General features: G+C 41.0%; 5 protein-coding genes across 12 annotated transcripts in view; 2 read left to right on the top strand and 3 right to left on the bottom strand.

Moving 5' to 3' along the window:
• LOC114441166 (membrane-associated phosphatidylinositol transfer protein 2-like) overlaps positions 1-2,566 on the bottom strand; it is a 35,072-nt gene extending 32,506 nt beyond the window's left edge. For 3 of the 7 annotated variants that reach the window (XM_028413958.1, XM_028413962.1, XM_028413961.1), the window contains exon 1: positions 1,823-2,520. The gene's annotated coding sequence lies outside the window, so the exon portion shown is untranslated. Of the gene's footprint in view, positions 1-1,822 lie in introns of all 7 variants that reach the window. The other 4 variants (XM_028413959.1, XM_028413965.1, XM_028413963.1 and 1 more) reach the window with 4 other exon arrangements.
• A 1,375-nt stretch (positions 2,567-3,941) lies between these two features.
• Positions 3,942-4,994, top strand: mtrfr (mitochondrial translation release factor in rescue). The gene is made up of 2 exons (XM_028414732.1): positions 3,942-4,344; positions 4,527-4,994. The coding sequence occupies exons 1-2, from the start codon at positions 4,069-4,071 to the stop codon at positions 4,755-4,757; spliced, it is 507 nt and encodes a 168-aa protein (XP_028270533.1). The 5' UTR covers positions 3,942-4,068; the 3' UTR covers positions 4,758-4,994.
• A 918-nt stretch (positions 4,995-5,912) lies between these two features.
• kmt5ab (lysine methyltransferase 5Ab) lies at positions 5,913-8,990 on the top strand. 2 transcript variants are annotated; one of them, XM_028414570.1, is made up of 8 exons: positions 5,915-6,152; positions 6,338-6,441; positions 6,892-7,039; positions 7,307-7,514; positions 7,615-7,702; positions 7,784-7,843; positions 7,985-8,175; positions 8,305-8,990. In XM_028414570.1, the coding sequence occupies exons 1-8, from the start codon at positions 6,143-6,145 to the stop codon at positions 8,513-8,515; spliced, it is 1,020 nt and encodes a 339-aa protein (XP_028270371.1). In that variant the 5' UTR covers positions 5,915-6,142; the 3' UTR covers positions 8,516-8,990. The 2 variants fall into 2 exon arrangements, with proteins under 2 accessions (XP_028270372.1, XP_028270371.1); XM_028414571.1 differs by lacking the exon at positions 6,338-6,441 and having other exon boundaries at positions 5,913-6,152.
• A 256-nt stretch (positions 8,991-9,246) lies between these two features.
• rilpl2 (Rab interacting lysosomal protein-like 2) lies at positions 9,247-11,240 on the bottom strand. Its single transcript, XM_028414572.1, has 4 exons — positions 10,758-11,240; positions 10,525-10,676; positions 9,911-10,033; positions 9,247-9,589 (listed from the first exon to the last, which is right to left on the bottom strand). The coding sequence occupies exons 1-4, from the start codon at positions 11,052-11,054 to the stop codon at positions 9,568-9,570; spliced, it is 594 nt and encodes a 197-aa protein (XP_028270373.1). The 5' UTR covers positions 11,055-11,240; the 3' UTR covers positions 9,247-9,567.
• A 442-nt stretch (positions 11,241-11,682) lies between these two features.
• Positions 11,683-15,683, bottom strand: LOC114441579 (RILP-like protein 1). The gene is made up of 8 exons (XM_028414569.1): positions 15,208-15,683; positions 14,652-14,802; positions 13,825-13,943; positions 13,473-13,748; positions 13,189-13,383; positions 12,711-12,874; positions 12,546-12,638; positions 11,683-12,423 (listed from the first exon to the last, which is right to left on the bottom strand). Exons 1-8 carry the CDS (start codon positions 15,496-15,498, stop codon positions 12,330-12,332), a joined length of 1,383 nt encoding a protein of 460 aa, XP_028270370.1. The 5' UTR covers positions 15,499-15,683; the 3' UTR covers positions 11,683-12,329.
• Between the last annotated feature and the right edge of the window lie 12 nt (positions 15,684-15,695).

Genomic DNA, 15,695 nt, shown 5'->3' with positions numbered 1-15,695 from the left:
TGTGAGGGGATATATTGACTTATCTAAGCTGGTTTAAGGTTTACAGGCACCCCTTATGTTTATTTTTATGTTTATGTGTTTTCAATAAGAACCTAAACTTTATTTAGTATTGCGTTAATGCTCTCATTTCATTATTTACCTTGAACGCCTTAGTTAGAATACTGTTTTAACGTAGCTGGAACGTCACTCTGAGTCAAACTCCCGCACAGCTGAGAGATCGCTGAGGTGAGGAGCTACTAAAAAAATTTTCTATCATTATCTGGGAGTGTAAAATAAAATGTTTTTACAAAAGGACAGCTAAGCGGTCATCTGTGCTTTAACGCTACAACACTGGCATAAAAAAAAACAAACACAAAAAACAACTCATCAGGCAAATATCTTGAGGAGTTCCTCAACAGATTCGTAGAGGTCATTCCAACAGGCACATTTAAAAGGTGATAAAGGCAGCACGCAGTCACACAGCTGTTTCTGAATACTGGGTCATCAGTGATGCTGTAACTGATGGCCTTCACTTCAAGCACTCTGCCTTTAATCATCAAAGTAGTACTTCAACAACAAAAGAACGGAGAGCAACATCTGAGTTTGTGGTGTCGTTCCTCGTGATAGACACTGATGGCATAACAAAACATCCTACCAACAGCTCCAGTCAGCATCAAAAGCAGCCATGCAGGTTTCAAACACAAAATGAGGAACATGAGGGACGTCGGTCTATAATTAAAAAAAACAACACAGCCTCAGATGGAACAAAGAGCACAAATGACCAATAATTCACATATAAACATTCAAAGCTTCTAATCACTCTAATTTTCTACCTACTTTTAAAAATACACATAGCCATTGTAATGTTTAAGATCAAAGAGCACCTGATGCTGAGTGTGTTACACAAATCCCAAAACCATTATGGCTTCAAGGAGGCAAGAATGCAAGTTTAAACATGTCATCATCTAAGGCCTACACCCTGTGTTCCTATTAAATATCACATAGCAAAAACACAATCTACGGCACATTGTCTGTCCTGCATATCTGTCTCTGTCCAAGCGCAAGCAAGATCTTGTTCTTTTAAACTTATCTCTGATGCCAATTCTAATTCAAAAACACACTGTGGTGCAGCAGCTCCTGCCCTTACAGCAGAGCCATCATCTGGACAACAGACGCCAGTCTCCAAGTCAGCACTGCCTCAGTGACTCACCCAGGCCATGCTGAGTCAACTGAAGTGACTCTTGATGCTGAAACTCATATTGAAATGGAAAAAGGCCTTCAACTGTGGCACACAAGCTGAGTGGACTGCAATCTATGAATCTGGATTTGGACTCCAGTGAACCTGCTGACTGTGATCTTTCAAACATCCTAGATTTGCATATCTCTTACATAAGTTCTCACACCTGGGTGTTACTGGAAAGTGTCTGTGAGAAGAGCACGCAGAGAGGGAGGAGCAGCAGGAAGCGTGGCGAATACACCAGCCCCTGTGTGAAAGTGTTGTTAAAGCAGATGCGGTTTTGGATAACATCAGCACAGCTCACACTCAGGATCATTCCAATGGTCGGTCACAAGCATACCTGCGTGCAGCAACAGGACCATGACATGAGAGCAGAAAAATATACTGTGCTCCTCACGCCAAAGAAGGAATGCAAAGTTAGTGCAAACACGTCTGATGGGGTTAGCACGTGTAAGACCCTGTAAAATAAGATTTAATCTACGTGACGTTGCATCTCAGAGAGAGATGATAAAATTTGAACTGGAGTAAACCCACCGTCAGTTAGTTACCTAGCAACATGGCAGCACGGTGATGACAAATTGATGGCTTGCAATGCTCATCACATACCTGGACCTGATGCGCAATAGCGATGCACCTCTGGCTTCACCACACTCCAGCGCTCTGTAATACAAAGTTTATCGGCCTTTCTCCTGGGTGTGGATGTCACTGCTTTCTCCAGTAACACCGGTTTCCTTTAACACGAAGCAGCCTGCGACTTGATGGGGTCTGGAAACGATGCCATATCTGACAGGAACGCATCGAAAGTCAGCGGCTGCTTTCCTTTACGTCGCTGTCTGTCTGGCCCTTCAGCAGAGGAAGGGGCGCGGGTACGAGATGTAAAAATGACACGCAGAGGAACATCATCAGCCCGGGAGTGTGTTGTTGCGTGACATCAACCGCCTTTTCTGCCCGTGTTTACAAAATCTGGCAACATCATTGAGCCGGAGAACGACAAGCTAGATTTCCTGAATCGACAGAAAAGGCCAAAGTAGCTATGGTAGTGTTAAAATGTCCTTGAATATCCAAGCTACCCTCGTATGAGTTGGCGGTTGGGCTTGACCCGTGCTGAGGAAAATGAATCACCTCTGAGTTCAGCCCAGCAGCTGCTGCCAGCGTCCAGAGAACAACCGGGAAGAGCAGAGGATAGACACATGAAGAGCTCTTACCATCGTAACTTGTCACTCAAGTCTGAACTGCTGCAAGACTTCGGTCCTCTTCAGCACGACACAAAACACTGCCAAGTTAAACTGAGTGCAATGTTGTTTCCGGTCAAATTTCGAAATAAAAGTGCGGTTTTTAATTTTTGTTTTTACCTCGGCCACTTCACCGCGCACACACACATAAAAAGGCAATCTCATGCAATGTAACCACACCTAACGTTTTACAGTTGCTGTCAGTTAAGACTTCTTCTTCTTCTTTGGTTTTAGAGAAACTAGACTCATCTAAGGCGTATTGCTGCCATTGAGACTTAACTATATTATTCTAAAAGAAAAGAGTAAATAGAGTGAAAAAAACAATATAGACGCACATAGACTATTTTGTTTCTGAAGGAAGCGAAATGTTGTCATAACTTCCGGTATTTGTCTTTTCTTCAGTTAACTTGACACCGAGTAGTCAGCTGAGCCGTTTGGGGATGGAGCGCCCCCTGCAGGCAGTGAGCAGAACTGGTATGTGTTGGCTACGTATTTCCGCAGACATATCAATGAAAAGGCGCAAGTTATCAGTCAAAGCCCTCCAGTAAAACAGAATCATATCCGCACACTATATATATATATATATATATATATATATATATATATATATATATATATATATATATATATATATATATATATATACCAATAAAGTTACATCTTATATTCTAAAATATATAATATAAATGATAATAAATACTGTGTATGCATGCAACATGAAAATATAAAAAAATATCATTTTTTATTTACAAAAGAGAGAAACGTGCAGTCTTCTGCAGTATATCAGTCAAATGAATCTCTCAGTTTCATTTACTCCAAATAAATTATTTTGTACTGACTGTTTTGTACAGCTTCACAAAACAGTGAGCTACTCACTGTAAAAAGTCACTGCAACCTCCACACGACACGACAACACATCTCTGCCTTACCATTAATCAAAATTGCACACATAGATAGATAGGATATAGTCAAGAGGAAATCGTTCCAAAGGGATCACAAAGCACTAAAGATAAAGTTCAAATAATGCAATATCAGAGAGATGTCACCACAGGTCATCAGAGAGATTTGCCTATGACCTACATTCCTGATTTACTAAGAGTCATTCTCAAGGCAGAGAACAGGAAGCATTACACCACAGTCCATTCAATTCTGTGCAAAACAAAAATAAAGGTTTTGCATGAAATACATTTTTGCAATAAATATTATTACTTTTAAAAAACTAGCACCTTTAATTGTAGCTTCAACAGTGACTATGAGGCATAACAATAATCATAATCATCACGTTTTATTATAGCCATACTCAAATGAAAAAAACACATAAAGTAAAGTCATCACATATGTAAAAACAATATAATGTAATTTAATTTTTTGCAGCTAGTGTTGTTCTGCTTACCGACACACGGTGGCAGTGCAGAGCCAATATACCTACTATACCTGCCACAAAGAAAAAATCCTCGCCCGCTGATTGGATAATTGCTGCTGTTGGGAGCGAAGAAGACAAGAAGGAACGTACATAGGACTCTGGGTGACCGTGGGCCAGTAGTGTTGTTGTAACTCCTGTTAGAAACACTTTGGTCAGGGAATTGATATTTCTTTCTGCGTGGACAGTAACGTAATGTAATGTCCGAACTCATCCCGCCCGTCAGGATTTTATACAATGTGTGCAGTCGGGTCATATGGAGAGGTCCTCCAAGTACCCCTCTGCTAAAACCGCCCACTGCTGGACTTACATGTGTTTTGACAGTTGGTAAGAAGGACCTGACAAACCTTCCTGTTCTGAGTGAAGATGAGCTTGAAGAACAGTTTGTGAGAGGATCTGGACCCGGAGGACAGGCGACCAACAAGACCAGCAACTGCGTGGTGCTCAAACACATCCCCACAGGGATAGTAGTGAAGGTATATTTATCTGACATCAGTCTAACTTTAGTAAACCTTTAAATGGTGAGAAAATAACCAAAATCAAAGTTATTATTGAGTTAATCACAAGTAATTGCAGAGTTAAACCTCATGGAATAAACAGACTTTTCTTTTTGCCAATCAGATCTGTGAAATTTATGTTTGTGTTGTTTCCTCTGCAGTGCCATCAGACTAGATCTGTGGATATCAACCGAAAACGTGCTCGGGATATTATGAGAGAAAAACTCGATGTTCACTATAAAGGAGAGCTCAGCGAGGTTCTCATGAAGAAGAAAGAGGCCGTGAAACGGAAGCAAGAGCAGAGGAGGAAGGCAAACGAGAACCTGGAGAGAAAGAGACTGTTTAAAGAAGCGCTTGCTGCAGACTCTGAACCTGGAAAAGGCACAGTTTAAAACACAAAGAGGATGTACTATACATACTTTATATAACCGTGTTTTTTATAATTTAAAAAGGTTCAATTTAAAAATATTGGTGTGGAGTTGTGCATCTTTCCCATTGTTTAAAAAAAATCACTTGTATGGTGCAACTGTTTTCCTGTAAAGATTAAGATTAAGATTAAGATTAAGTTTAAGAAACCTTTATTAGTCCCACAATGGGGAAATTGCATTTTTGCAACGGCATACAGACAGCAAGGGATAAGTTAAGAAAAAGATATATACATTATAAAATAGACTACCAATAAAAAGATATATACATTATAAAATAGACAGTTTACATATTAACAGTTGTTGCACAGGTGAGTGGAGGTAGAAGTGGTTTATAAACTGTACATAGTGCAACTAAATAAATAACAGTAAATAAAAGCACACTGTGGTGTATGAGTATTGCACCTATCAGAAGTGTTTATTATAGAGTCTGACAGCAGCAGGAAGGAAAGACCTTCTGTATCTCTCCTTCACACACCGAGGGTGGAGCAGTCTGCCACTGAAGCTGCTCTGCAGGGCTGACAGGGTGTCCTGCAGGGGGTGGGACTCATTGTCCAGCATGGATGTCAGTTTTGCCAGGACCCTCCTGTCTCCCACCTCCTGCACTGAGTCCAGAGAGCAGCCCAGGACAGAGCTGGACTTCCTGATGACTCTGTCCAGCTTCTTCCTCTCCCTCTCAGTGATGCTGCTGTTCCAGCAGACCACACCGTACATGATGAGTCTTACAGTATTACGAATTTTTTCTGTTCAAAGTTGTAAATAACATCGTTCATTTTATGCTTAATTATGTATATTCCTGAGCGTTTTGTTAGCCTTTACCTGAGTTTTATCACTAGATGTCAGCAAAGCCTTTTAAACCTAAACCTCAGGGCCTATAAAACAGTCTTGCTGCATCTCAATGAATATACTGAATATAAACACAGTGCATTATATACAGAACATGCTTTACTTTGATTTATTATGGTGATTGATTATCCCTACATGATTACATCATATGTTTAGAATTAGAATTTTAAGCATCGCCTAAATGGCCTAAAACAATGTGTTTTCTGTGGCAGCTGTATATGTAAACGAGATAAACAGGAGCAGCATATAACAGGTCGAAGTTGCAGTAGGAGCTGCGGCAGCCAATGAGGAAGCTGTTGTTGTGCTCGCGCCCCTCCCGCCTGCCCGAAGCAGCCAATGAGAAGCGCGGAAACGTTTTTAAATCCTCCATGCTCCCACCGCCCCACTGTGCACCGTCGTGGTCCGATATTGCAGAAGTTTTGAACACGGAGAGGAAACCAGTGGAAACAGGGGGCAATTTTTAGAAGCCACCACCTTGTCTTTGGATTGTATTTCTGTTACCTGACATGGCAAAAGGTAAATTTACTAATGCGTTGTTGCTTAAGTAATTTATTTGGGTGATACATAGCGAGCTAATGCTACTTAGCACGAACAACTCTAGAGCTGTTTACAAATAAAACAGTAGTAGCTATCAACTTTTGTACAGTGTTATGTAATTTGGACAAAAATGTTTACATGCATTTATTTCTGTAATAATAAAGGTAAGAAAAATGTGCTGACAACAGACAGAAAGCCCGAGGACACTGTTGAACATATAGTCCCCTCACAGACTGAAACAAAGGAAAACCAACCAGCACCTACCAAGGTATGTTGGGGGTTTTATATTAGCAACAACAGATATATGTTTACCCAACCGAAGGCTAATGTTATACTGTACAAATGACCACCAAAGTTCCACATTGTGCATAGCATTATTACAACCAATTATGTCCAATAATCCATAAATGCAGTCATCCATACACAAGGTGTAGACCAGTGTGTTTTGGTTCAACACTATTTTATAGCATCACCCCAAAATAATGTTATTTACTGATATCCATTCTCAACTGTAATATTATTTAAGTGTCACAATAGATTACCCTTTAACTTTTTTTTAATGTCACCACACAAGGAATATATCGTATCTGTCAAATACTCCCATTTACAGTTACTGATGAAGCTGTCTGAATCTGGACAGCTGAGTGTCTCAGTCTTAGAAACTATGACACCTAATTTACTTCATCATTATTCACAAATACAAAAATGATTCTTGCAGGATTGCGTGGGCAAAGTGCAGTCAGTACTCCAGAGTCTACGGAGTCCAAACAAGCCTCGATCCCCTCTGAGCGACAGTTCAAGCATGCTGATCCAGGAAGGAAATGATTCTAATGCAGCCAATCCCGACACATCCAAGATGAAAAAGGGCAAGTGCTAAATACCTTTTTTTACTTATTTCTAACAATGCAGTTGGCTATTTTGTTGTTGACCTTTTTGTTACCTTATGGTCAGCAGATCTGTGCATACCACAGGAAAAAAAAATTCCGGTGTGTTTGAATAGTAGCAGTGTTCACTGACATATCTATCTTATGACACAACTTAAGTATTTTCTGAGGAACCCTCACTCTCTTGATTATGGCTGAATGTTTAGGGCAGCTGTCAGATTCACTCTCGGCCTCTCTCTCTCATTTTAGACATACCCAATGAAATTGAGAGTGAGAGCTGCACAGAGCACAAGCATGAAATGGCCTGTCGCAGTCACGGGATAAGAGAGCAAGTCACTGACCAGCTTGAGCAAAAAGAGCCCACTGCTGCACGCACTGATGCCAAGCCTGCAACAGACACCAAAGTTTCAGCATCCAAGCCTCGGAGTAGAATCGGTCGCAAAATTGGTGCAAAAAAGTGAGTCCACAAGGCCAAACAGGCCGGGTGTCATTGTTCTCCTTCACACCCAGCTGCACAAACATAATCTCTCATGACTTTGATTATGTCTTAATTCTAGGATGGAGAGTGCAGCCTCCCAAAACAGGAAGGTCACAGACTATTATCCCATTAGACGCAGTAACAGGAAAACTAAAGCAGAGTTAAAGGTCTGTATGAAAAATGTATATAAAATGTTATTTCTACATTTTTATTTGTGAGTAAAACTTTGACCCAATTCCTCTGAACAGAATGAACAACATCAATACATTGATGACCTGATAAAGAAAGGCATTGAAGAGGGACTGCAGGTAACATTTACTCTGACTTCCTGAGGGCACATGTTTGGGTCAGTGTGCTGCAGATGTCTTGCTTGTGACAAACTTTTCATCAGTGGTCAAGAAACTCTGATATCTAAATCAGTGAAGTGACACACTTTTGGATGTCTGCAGGTCAAAAACATAGAGGGAAAGGGGAGAGGGGTGTTTGCTGTGGAGGGCTTCAAAAAGGGAGACTTTATTGTGGAGTACCACGGAGATCTGCTGGACCTGGCTGAGGCTAAAATGAGAGAGGCCCAGTATGCTCAGGATCCTCAAACAGGCTGCTACATGTATTACTTCCAGTACCAGTCTAAGACCTATTGGTAAGTGCAAATGTCACAGTTTTGAAAAAAGATTAAATTCATTTGCCAGATTGTTATCCAGTGGACATTTGAGACACACATACACTTTGTGGTGAGAGTGACCTCTTCTTTCTCGTTTATGTATAACAGTGTAGATGCTACGAAGGAAACGAGCCGCCTTGGAAGACTCGTCAACCACAGTAAAACTGGAAACTGCCAGACCAAGCTTCACCCCATCAACGGGACCCCTCACTTGATATTGGTGGCTTCCAGAGACATCGACGCAGATGAAGAGCTGCTGTATGACTATGGGGATCGGAGTAAAGCCTCAATTTCTGCACACCCTTGGCTGAAAAACTGAAACCTCGTCTGGTCACATTTCTGAAGAATTGGTGCTCTTTTTGTAAAAATATGCCATACAGTCTTCAAAATGTTTTGTTTTAAATGGAGGCTAAAACGCTAGCTTGTGGAAAAAGAAAAATGTATTTTTTGCAAACATTTTTATCATGTTTTTATATTTTTTCTTAAATGCATTAGACTGAGGCAAGCTTGAAGAGTATATTTCCATGAAGTAGTGTGTCATTGTTGATAAGGGTTTCCTTTGTATGTAGTGAATTCTATTGTAAATTATTACCTGTGCTGTAAATTGAGGAATAAAACATTTGAGCTTTCATTCCAGCTGTGGCATGGCTGGTAGTGGAGACAATATCAGAAGCTTAAAATTACTCTGTCCTGGCTGTGTGAGTACAAATATATTAAGTGTCCTGTTTACATCCAGCCCTCAGTGCAGCTGGAAGTAAGTGTAATTGTGTAAGTAATACGAGGTTTATCTAAAATAATCATACCAAATTAAAATTTCATTCTAGGAAAAGACTAATTTTACAAAAGAGATGTAATATGGTCCCTTTAAACCAAATTCTTGTTGACCTTTCCCTGATACAGATGAAATGATGCTAAAACCTGTGAGTCCATGTGCTATTAGCATCTCTCTGCAGCCAATTGTTTCAATCAATGTAATTTAAATATTAAACCCCAGAAAGAAACAAAGAATCAGAAGCACATTAAAAATGTAAACACATTTTAAATCTGACATTCTGTGGTAATTTCCTTCATTTGACATGAGTGATTTAAAACAACATTAAACAGGACCAACGTTTGGGCTTGATACATTATATATATATATATATAATATATTAGCAACACTAGATACGTAATACTTTCCAGTTCTTTTGTTTCCATATTTCTTCTACAGCTAGAAATATATTCAAATGTAGGTCAACATTTCCAGTAGAAAATAGTGCTTGTTAGATTGACAAAAACAGATAAAAAAAACATTATAAAAGTGGTTAAAATGTGATGACAAATCCTGTTTGTCTTCTAATTGGTCCGTTCTTGTGAGTTTTTTTTCTTTTCTTATTTTCGCCTGAATGAGAACCTACAACAGAAAAAGGTCCAGAGTGGGTGAACATGGAAAAACACACAGTCGGCTGTAATTACTGACAGCAGCAGTTTGTGTTTGGCAGACACATGCTCAATGTCCAACTGGCAAACGTACACAGCATCAGCATGAATTCATTTGGTCACAAGTATATCATTAGGAGTCTGGCTGTGAGAACAACCTCCCTGATAGCTGCTCGCTACATCACGTGGTTCCTGCTGAAAATTCTCAATTCTCTGCAGCAACTCAAACGCTTCATTTACTTCATATCAGTCTTGTTTGTGTTTAAATGTGTTTGTGACACGTGTGTTTACTCACAGTTTGCCTATGGTCGTCTTCTCCTCCTTTGCTTCATTTATCGTGGCTGGACTCTGCTCTGTGGCTGCTGGTGTTTCCAGGTCCACTTCCACCATGGCTGGTTCCACTTGTGGCAATAACCCACTGCAGGAGAATAACGTACATGTCAAATGATAAAAAAAATCTGCATTAACAAGTAGTTAGTAGAGATAATGACAGGGGAAAACTCTTTGGAGCTTTGTAATATTAGCTCAAGCAATTTCTACAGGTGATATTCACCTAAAAATAATGCTGATACTGTGTTGATTTACTCCAGAATATAATGTGATGGAGCATGAAAGTATTAAAAAGTTAACAGCCAAAAATGAAACATTATTTTAGGAGTGCAGACCAATACTGATGTCCAGGCATGCTGATATTAACAGTACTTATCATAACACATTGTAGTTCACACAAAGTAACACAAGAGGACACTGATTATTATGTTTTTAATCACACTGCATTGATCATTTGTTAATAGTTGTTGTTTCCTTAAGGAATCTTTCATTTATTGTTTTACTGATAAAAATCTTCACTGACGTCATAGACGTGATGAAGCTGGACATGTTTAAACCTAAATGCTTCAGACTGGTCACCTCTTGTATAACTGGAGCTCCTCCTGAGCCACCAGGAGCTGGGCCTTCAGCTGGTTCCGCTCCTGCAGGACCTCCTTTAGCTCCTGCATGGTGAAGCGCGGTCTGTTCGGATCCGTCAGGTCCACCACCAGCTGGTTCGGTCCCGCTGCTTGCTGTGACGGCAGACACGAAAAGTATCTCTACAGATGCACTTCTGTTTGAAATGATATAAGCTGACAGACAGGAGAACTCACCGTGCCCTGCCCGCAGGAGGAACCCTCCCTGATGATCCTGTCCAGTTCACTCTTCAAGTTGTCCCGCTCCATTTTCAGCTCCTCCAGAGACAAGTTGTACTTATTGACCAAAGTTTCAAACATTTCTAAAACACGGACTATTCTGAACTGCAGATCCGACACTTCTTCGCCGGTGTTGCTTATTTTTAATAAATCTCGTCCGATCACGTACGAGATGTCATACACATCTTCAACCGTCAGCTCGAAGGCGTCCTTCTCGAAAGCTAAAGCAGGCGACGACTCTTCACCAAACTCCATGACGGCGCAGCACCTCAAACACGGGACTGAAAACAACTCTTCTCCCTCAGATAACACTCACAACACGTCCCAAAGAAACACTCCCTTCTTTTCTGTACTTCGGGTAACTAACTATTTGTCTGACTGAGCGAAGGTAACAAACTTCCAGAGGAGCCGTCGCACTTCCCCCATCACTGCTCCACCAATGGCGTGACTCAGTGGACAGCAGAGGAGGGCAAAGTATCCTAGCGACAGGTGAGCACAAAGATCGTGTATGCACGAAGAGGTCTCACTCAGTACCGTCAATCCATGAAGACAGTTTCTATTTTTTTTTATAATAAGAAACCAGTGACGTGACCAGCAGGAGTGAGAGGTTACTTTTTTTCCCTGTCTATGCTGTACTCCTTTTCATTTAAAGCGTGTCATAATCAGGTGAGACAGCACGTGATGTCACAATTTATTTGAATAAATGTAAATAGTTTATAAACTGCTATAACTACATTTGCATGCAGCCAGTTTTAAAGCTCTGAGGAAATAAAAGTTTTACTGTATTTACGATGGCCCTGATCATAAATAAATACATCCTCTGCTATAGTCAATATGTGCTAGAGTTTCACAGTGAGACAATACAAAAAATAATCACAACAGGTTAAAAATAAAGTTTTATTTTAAACAAACAGTATTGTACATATGTGGCATGGCATGTTTACAGGGTGTTTATCGTTAGTAGAGATGTACCAGTTTAAATCACATGGTTTGGGTGCCAGGCTGTAGTGCTGTGACTCCTTTGATTGGCCATTGGAAACACATGATTTCATGAGCCACTTTGTAGAGAATAAAGGCATAGAAAATCACCTAGCATATTTGAGCACCTTTTAATTTCGACTACAAATAATGTATCACCATCAGCCCACTGTAAAATAATTAGATAGATATATATCACATAAGATGTCCAGTTTATGGGCCATGTTGCAGTTGGTCTATTCTGACACATAATGTCATCAATCAGAGTGCTAAGGAAGAGAAAGTCATGACACCTTTCTTGTGTACAAAGTGAAGCACTGACAGATGTGGCCACAAACCTCTGATAGGTCATAAATACAACTGTGAGTGCACAGAGACGGCCATCTGTCATTTAAAGTGTGCAAAAATAAAGTTGACATCATTAATGATGCATGTTTTTAAAATAACTGAGAAATCCAGCCAATAAAACCAAGTTTATAAATAGATAAGTTAAGATGACACAGTTTAAAAAAATAAGAATTGCTTGACTTCAAGCATATCTTGAAGTCAAAGTCATACAAAGGAAACTAGTCTTCTGATTGGCAACAACGTGGGATCATCTGTGATCAAACCAGCAGCCACCATCGGCATTATTGCAGTGAAGATCCTGTGCAGGGATGAAAATGGATGATGAAGAGTCATGTCACAGAAGAGGAGTTAGAGTTAGAGAAAACACACAAAATCCTGGCCATCTGTGGTTATAAAGAAAAAAGAATCCTGATTACTCACAAGCGTCTAATTCCCGATTCAGGCTGATCGGCAGATGTGCAAGGTGGAGGAGGCGGAGTACAAACAGGGCTGAAGTCTTCCTCAAACTCCTCGCTGATGGATATGGAGATAAAGGTTAATCTTTACATCCAAGCAGAGACAAAACTATAGTTTATGAACGTATACCTTTTGTAATATGCCAGCTCTTCCTGCAGTACAAATACTTGTGCTTTGAGTTCATTTCTTTCCTGCAGGACGTCCCTCAGCTCCTCCAGAGTAAAGCGAGGCTTGTCTGGCTCCTGCTCCAGGCTGTTTATCTCCTCCTCTGGCTCCGCACCAGTGGGTCCTCTCTGCAGTCAAAACACACATTCAGCATTAGTCCTGCACAGCATGGCGCACACTAACAATCAAGCAGAAACCAAATTATAGCAATAATAAACTTTAGATCGGCCATTTTTGTCACACACAGTGATACACGCCTCTGCCAGCTGCACGGCTGTGGTGGTAATGGCAATAAAAAAGAAGACAATATAAACTAATGTAAACATGTAAAAGGATAGGACAGGTCTCAAGGACACACAGCATGTTTAATGTAAACAGCCTCATAGTAGGCCTCTGCTGTAATACTGTGTACTATTTATATACGAGCCTTAGCAGGCCTTACCAGGAACAATGCTGTGGCACCCTCATCATCATCACCCTCATCTTCATCATGATCCTCTCTGTTTGCTGACCTTGGCAGAAGAGAAATACTCTTGTCACACTCGAAGCAGTGTGCCAGGAAGTCCGGATCCCCTCCGCACTCTGCCCACACTGAATTTAGTTTGGACTCAGAAAGAGCTGCTGTTGCTTCTGTGGACTGGATACAAATTAATTGTTTAATTGTTTAATAAATGATTAAACAAATACACATAAACAGGTTTTAACTTTCTAAGTTTTTTTTCTTACCACCAGTGGTGGTGATGAAGGTGAGGACATCTCAGATCTTGAAAGAGGAATCTCTCTTATCTCTATAACTTCTCTCTCTAGTTCCAGCTCCTGGAGCTCCTTCCTCAGCCTCGTGACCTCCAGCTGCAGAGCCCCCAGCTCTTGCTGCCGTGCCTGAGCTGCAGCCTCCAGCTCTGCCCTCTGCTGAATCAGTGTTTTTCCCTGAGCCTCCATCACTCCTATCCTGTGCAGAAGGTCCTGGTTGATCCGTATGAGCCGCTGCTGCTGCATCTGGAGCTGTAGAGAATTTGATGATGAGTGTTTTGAGTATTTTGTAGACTCTATATTGCATCAGAGGTCAGTAAATCCTCACCGCTTCAACATCCTCATTTCTAAGTGTCAGCTCATGATCTTTAGCCCGAATTTCATCTCTCTGTTTATCCACCAAGTCTTTCAGTTTCTTCATCACTTGTCTTTCTTTCTCTGACATTCCTGTGGTTATAAAACAAATGATATGACAAATAATATTAATGCAATAACAGTTTTTAGTCTGGAAATAAACTGCAAGTTAAACGTTTTAAAATATAGAACAGAAAATCCAAATTTAGAACTTGTGTCAGGAGTCAATGTGCAACCTTGCAGAGGTACATCTAATAAATAAATATAAAAACTCCCCTTAAAAGACAGAAAAAAATGATTTAAAACTTGCTTTAAAATCTATGATCCAATCATATAAGTATCATATAAGCTGTGCCTGCTGCAGCACTGACTCTAAGTATAGCTGCGGCCACCATTGGTCTCACACAAGGTCCGCTTCAAAAATAGTTTCCTTTGCAAGTTCCCGACTGCCTCTATGTCTTCACGGCCTACTTTTTCCACATCTGCTTACATGCATGCATGCAAATACTGCACAATGACACGTGACTGCACGGGGAAAGTATGTGTAACATACAGGAGATAGCTGATCAGTGCAATGCAAAGCTGCACTAATCGCACATATGGAATGCATATCAGATCTGCACTAGAACTCTCAGCCAAGAGCAAACTAATTTAGTATCTGGAGTCATCAAAACATGGTGTAACATGACATCTGAAGAGGGAGCAGAAACCCTGGGAAATAATAATAATAATCCAATATATTCACAGCACCATAAATGATCAAGAAAACTTTCCACACTCGTGTTTCTGCAGACAACCTACCCTCATGTTTCTGCAGGTCTTCCTCTGTGATGGGGGACTCTTTGAGAGACAGGCTCACTAGGAGCCTTTTGTTTTCAGCTTGAAGCTGGGTGATTTGAGAAAGCAGGTCCTGGACTTCTCCTCTCCACACATCCTCCACCAGCTCCAACTCCTGAGAACCCAGTGAGGATTTGCATGGACTGCTCATTTTGTATTTGTTTGGATACAATGTGAGGTCATCATGACAACGACAACAAATATTTAGACTTTGTTCTTTCGCCATTTTGAAATCCAAATATTGAGGTTTAGTCCCAGTCTTTGTCGCCATTTTTGTTGTTATTATACAATGTGTGTATTTATAGGTTTAAAAATGTGACGAATACAGCTGTTTACAATGATAATACAGGTTATCCCTCATTAATATTTGCTTGCATTGTCAATGTTTACAACACACATGTGACAGTGGCAGTAAACCTCATTTAGACAGACAGGTGTGCGCATGAACGAGGTCACACAGAAGCAAACACACAGTCAGTCAGTCAGTCAGTCAGGGTGAAAGGAACACACACACACTGACCTTCTGGTGTTTCCTCTCCTGCTCGTATCGGTCGCTCCGCTCCTGGCGCAACCTGTCCAGCTCCCTCCGCAGCTCCTCGGCCTCTTGTCCGGCGGCGCCGCGGCTCACCAGCGCCTCCAACAGCTCCAGAACCCGCACCACCCGGGGAACCACTCCGACCAGTGACTCACACCCAAATCTGTCTATGATCCGTTCAAACTCCTGACCGAGCACCGACGCTATGTCGTACACATCCATGACGGTCAGCTCCGCCGCGGGTCTCTCCAACGCTGACACAACGCACGTTTCCATGTCTGTTTTCTGCTTTGTTTACACCCCCAACACTGAACATAACTTTCTATCCTCTGGTACTCTGAGCAGACTCACATTTCCTGAAGTAAAACGAGTTTACACGAGCGAGCAGAAGCGTGTACTGACAAGGAGACAACCAGGTTTAATTTGTTGTCAAACTTTGCCAGCGTCTGCAGCAGTGTGCAGCCAAGTGCTGC

This window comes from Parambassis ranga, chromosome 9, assembly GCF_900634625.1.
Source record: "Parambassis ranga chromosome 9, fParRan2.1, whole genome shotgun sequence".
In the NCBI taxonomy this organism is placed as follows: domain Eukaryota; kingdom Metazoa; phylum Chordata; class Actinopteri; family Ambassidae; genus Parambassis; species Parambassis ranga.
Note: the sequence above shows the minus strand (reverse complement) of the source record. Positions and strands in the feature narration are given on the sequence as shown.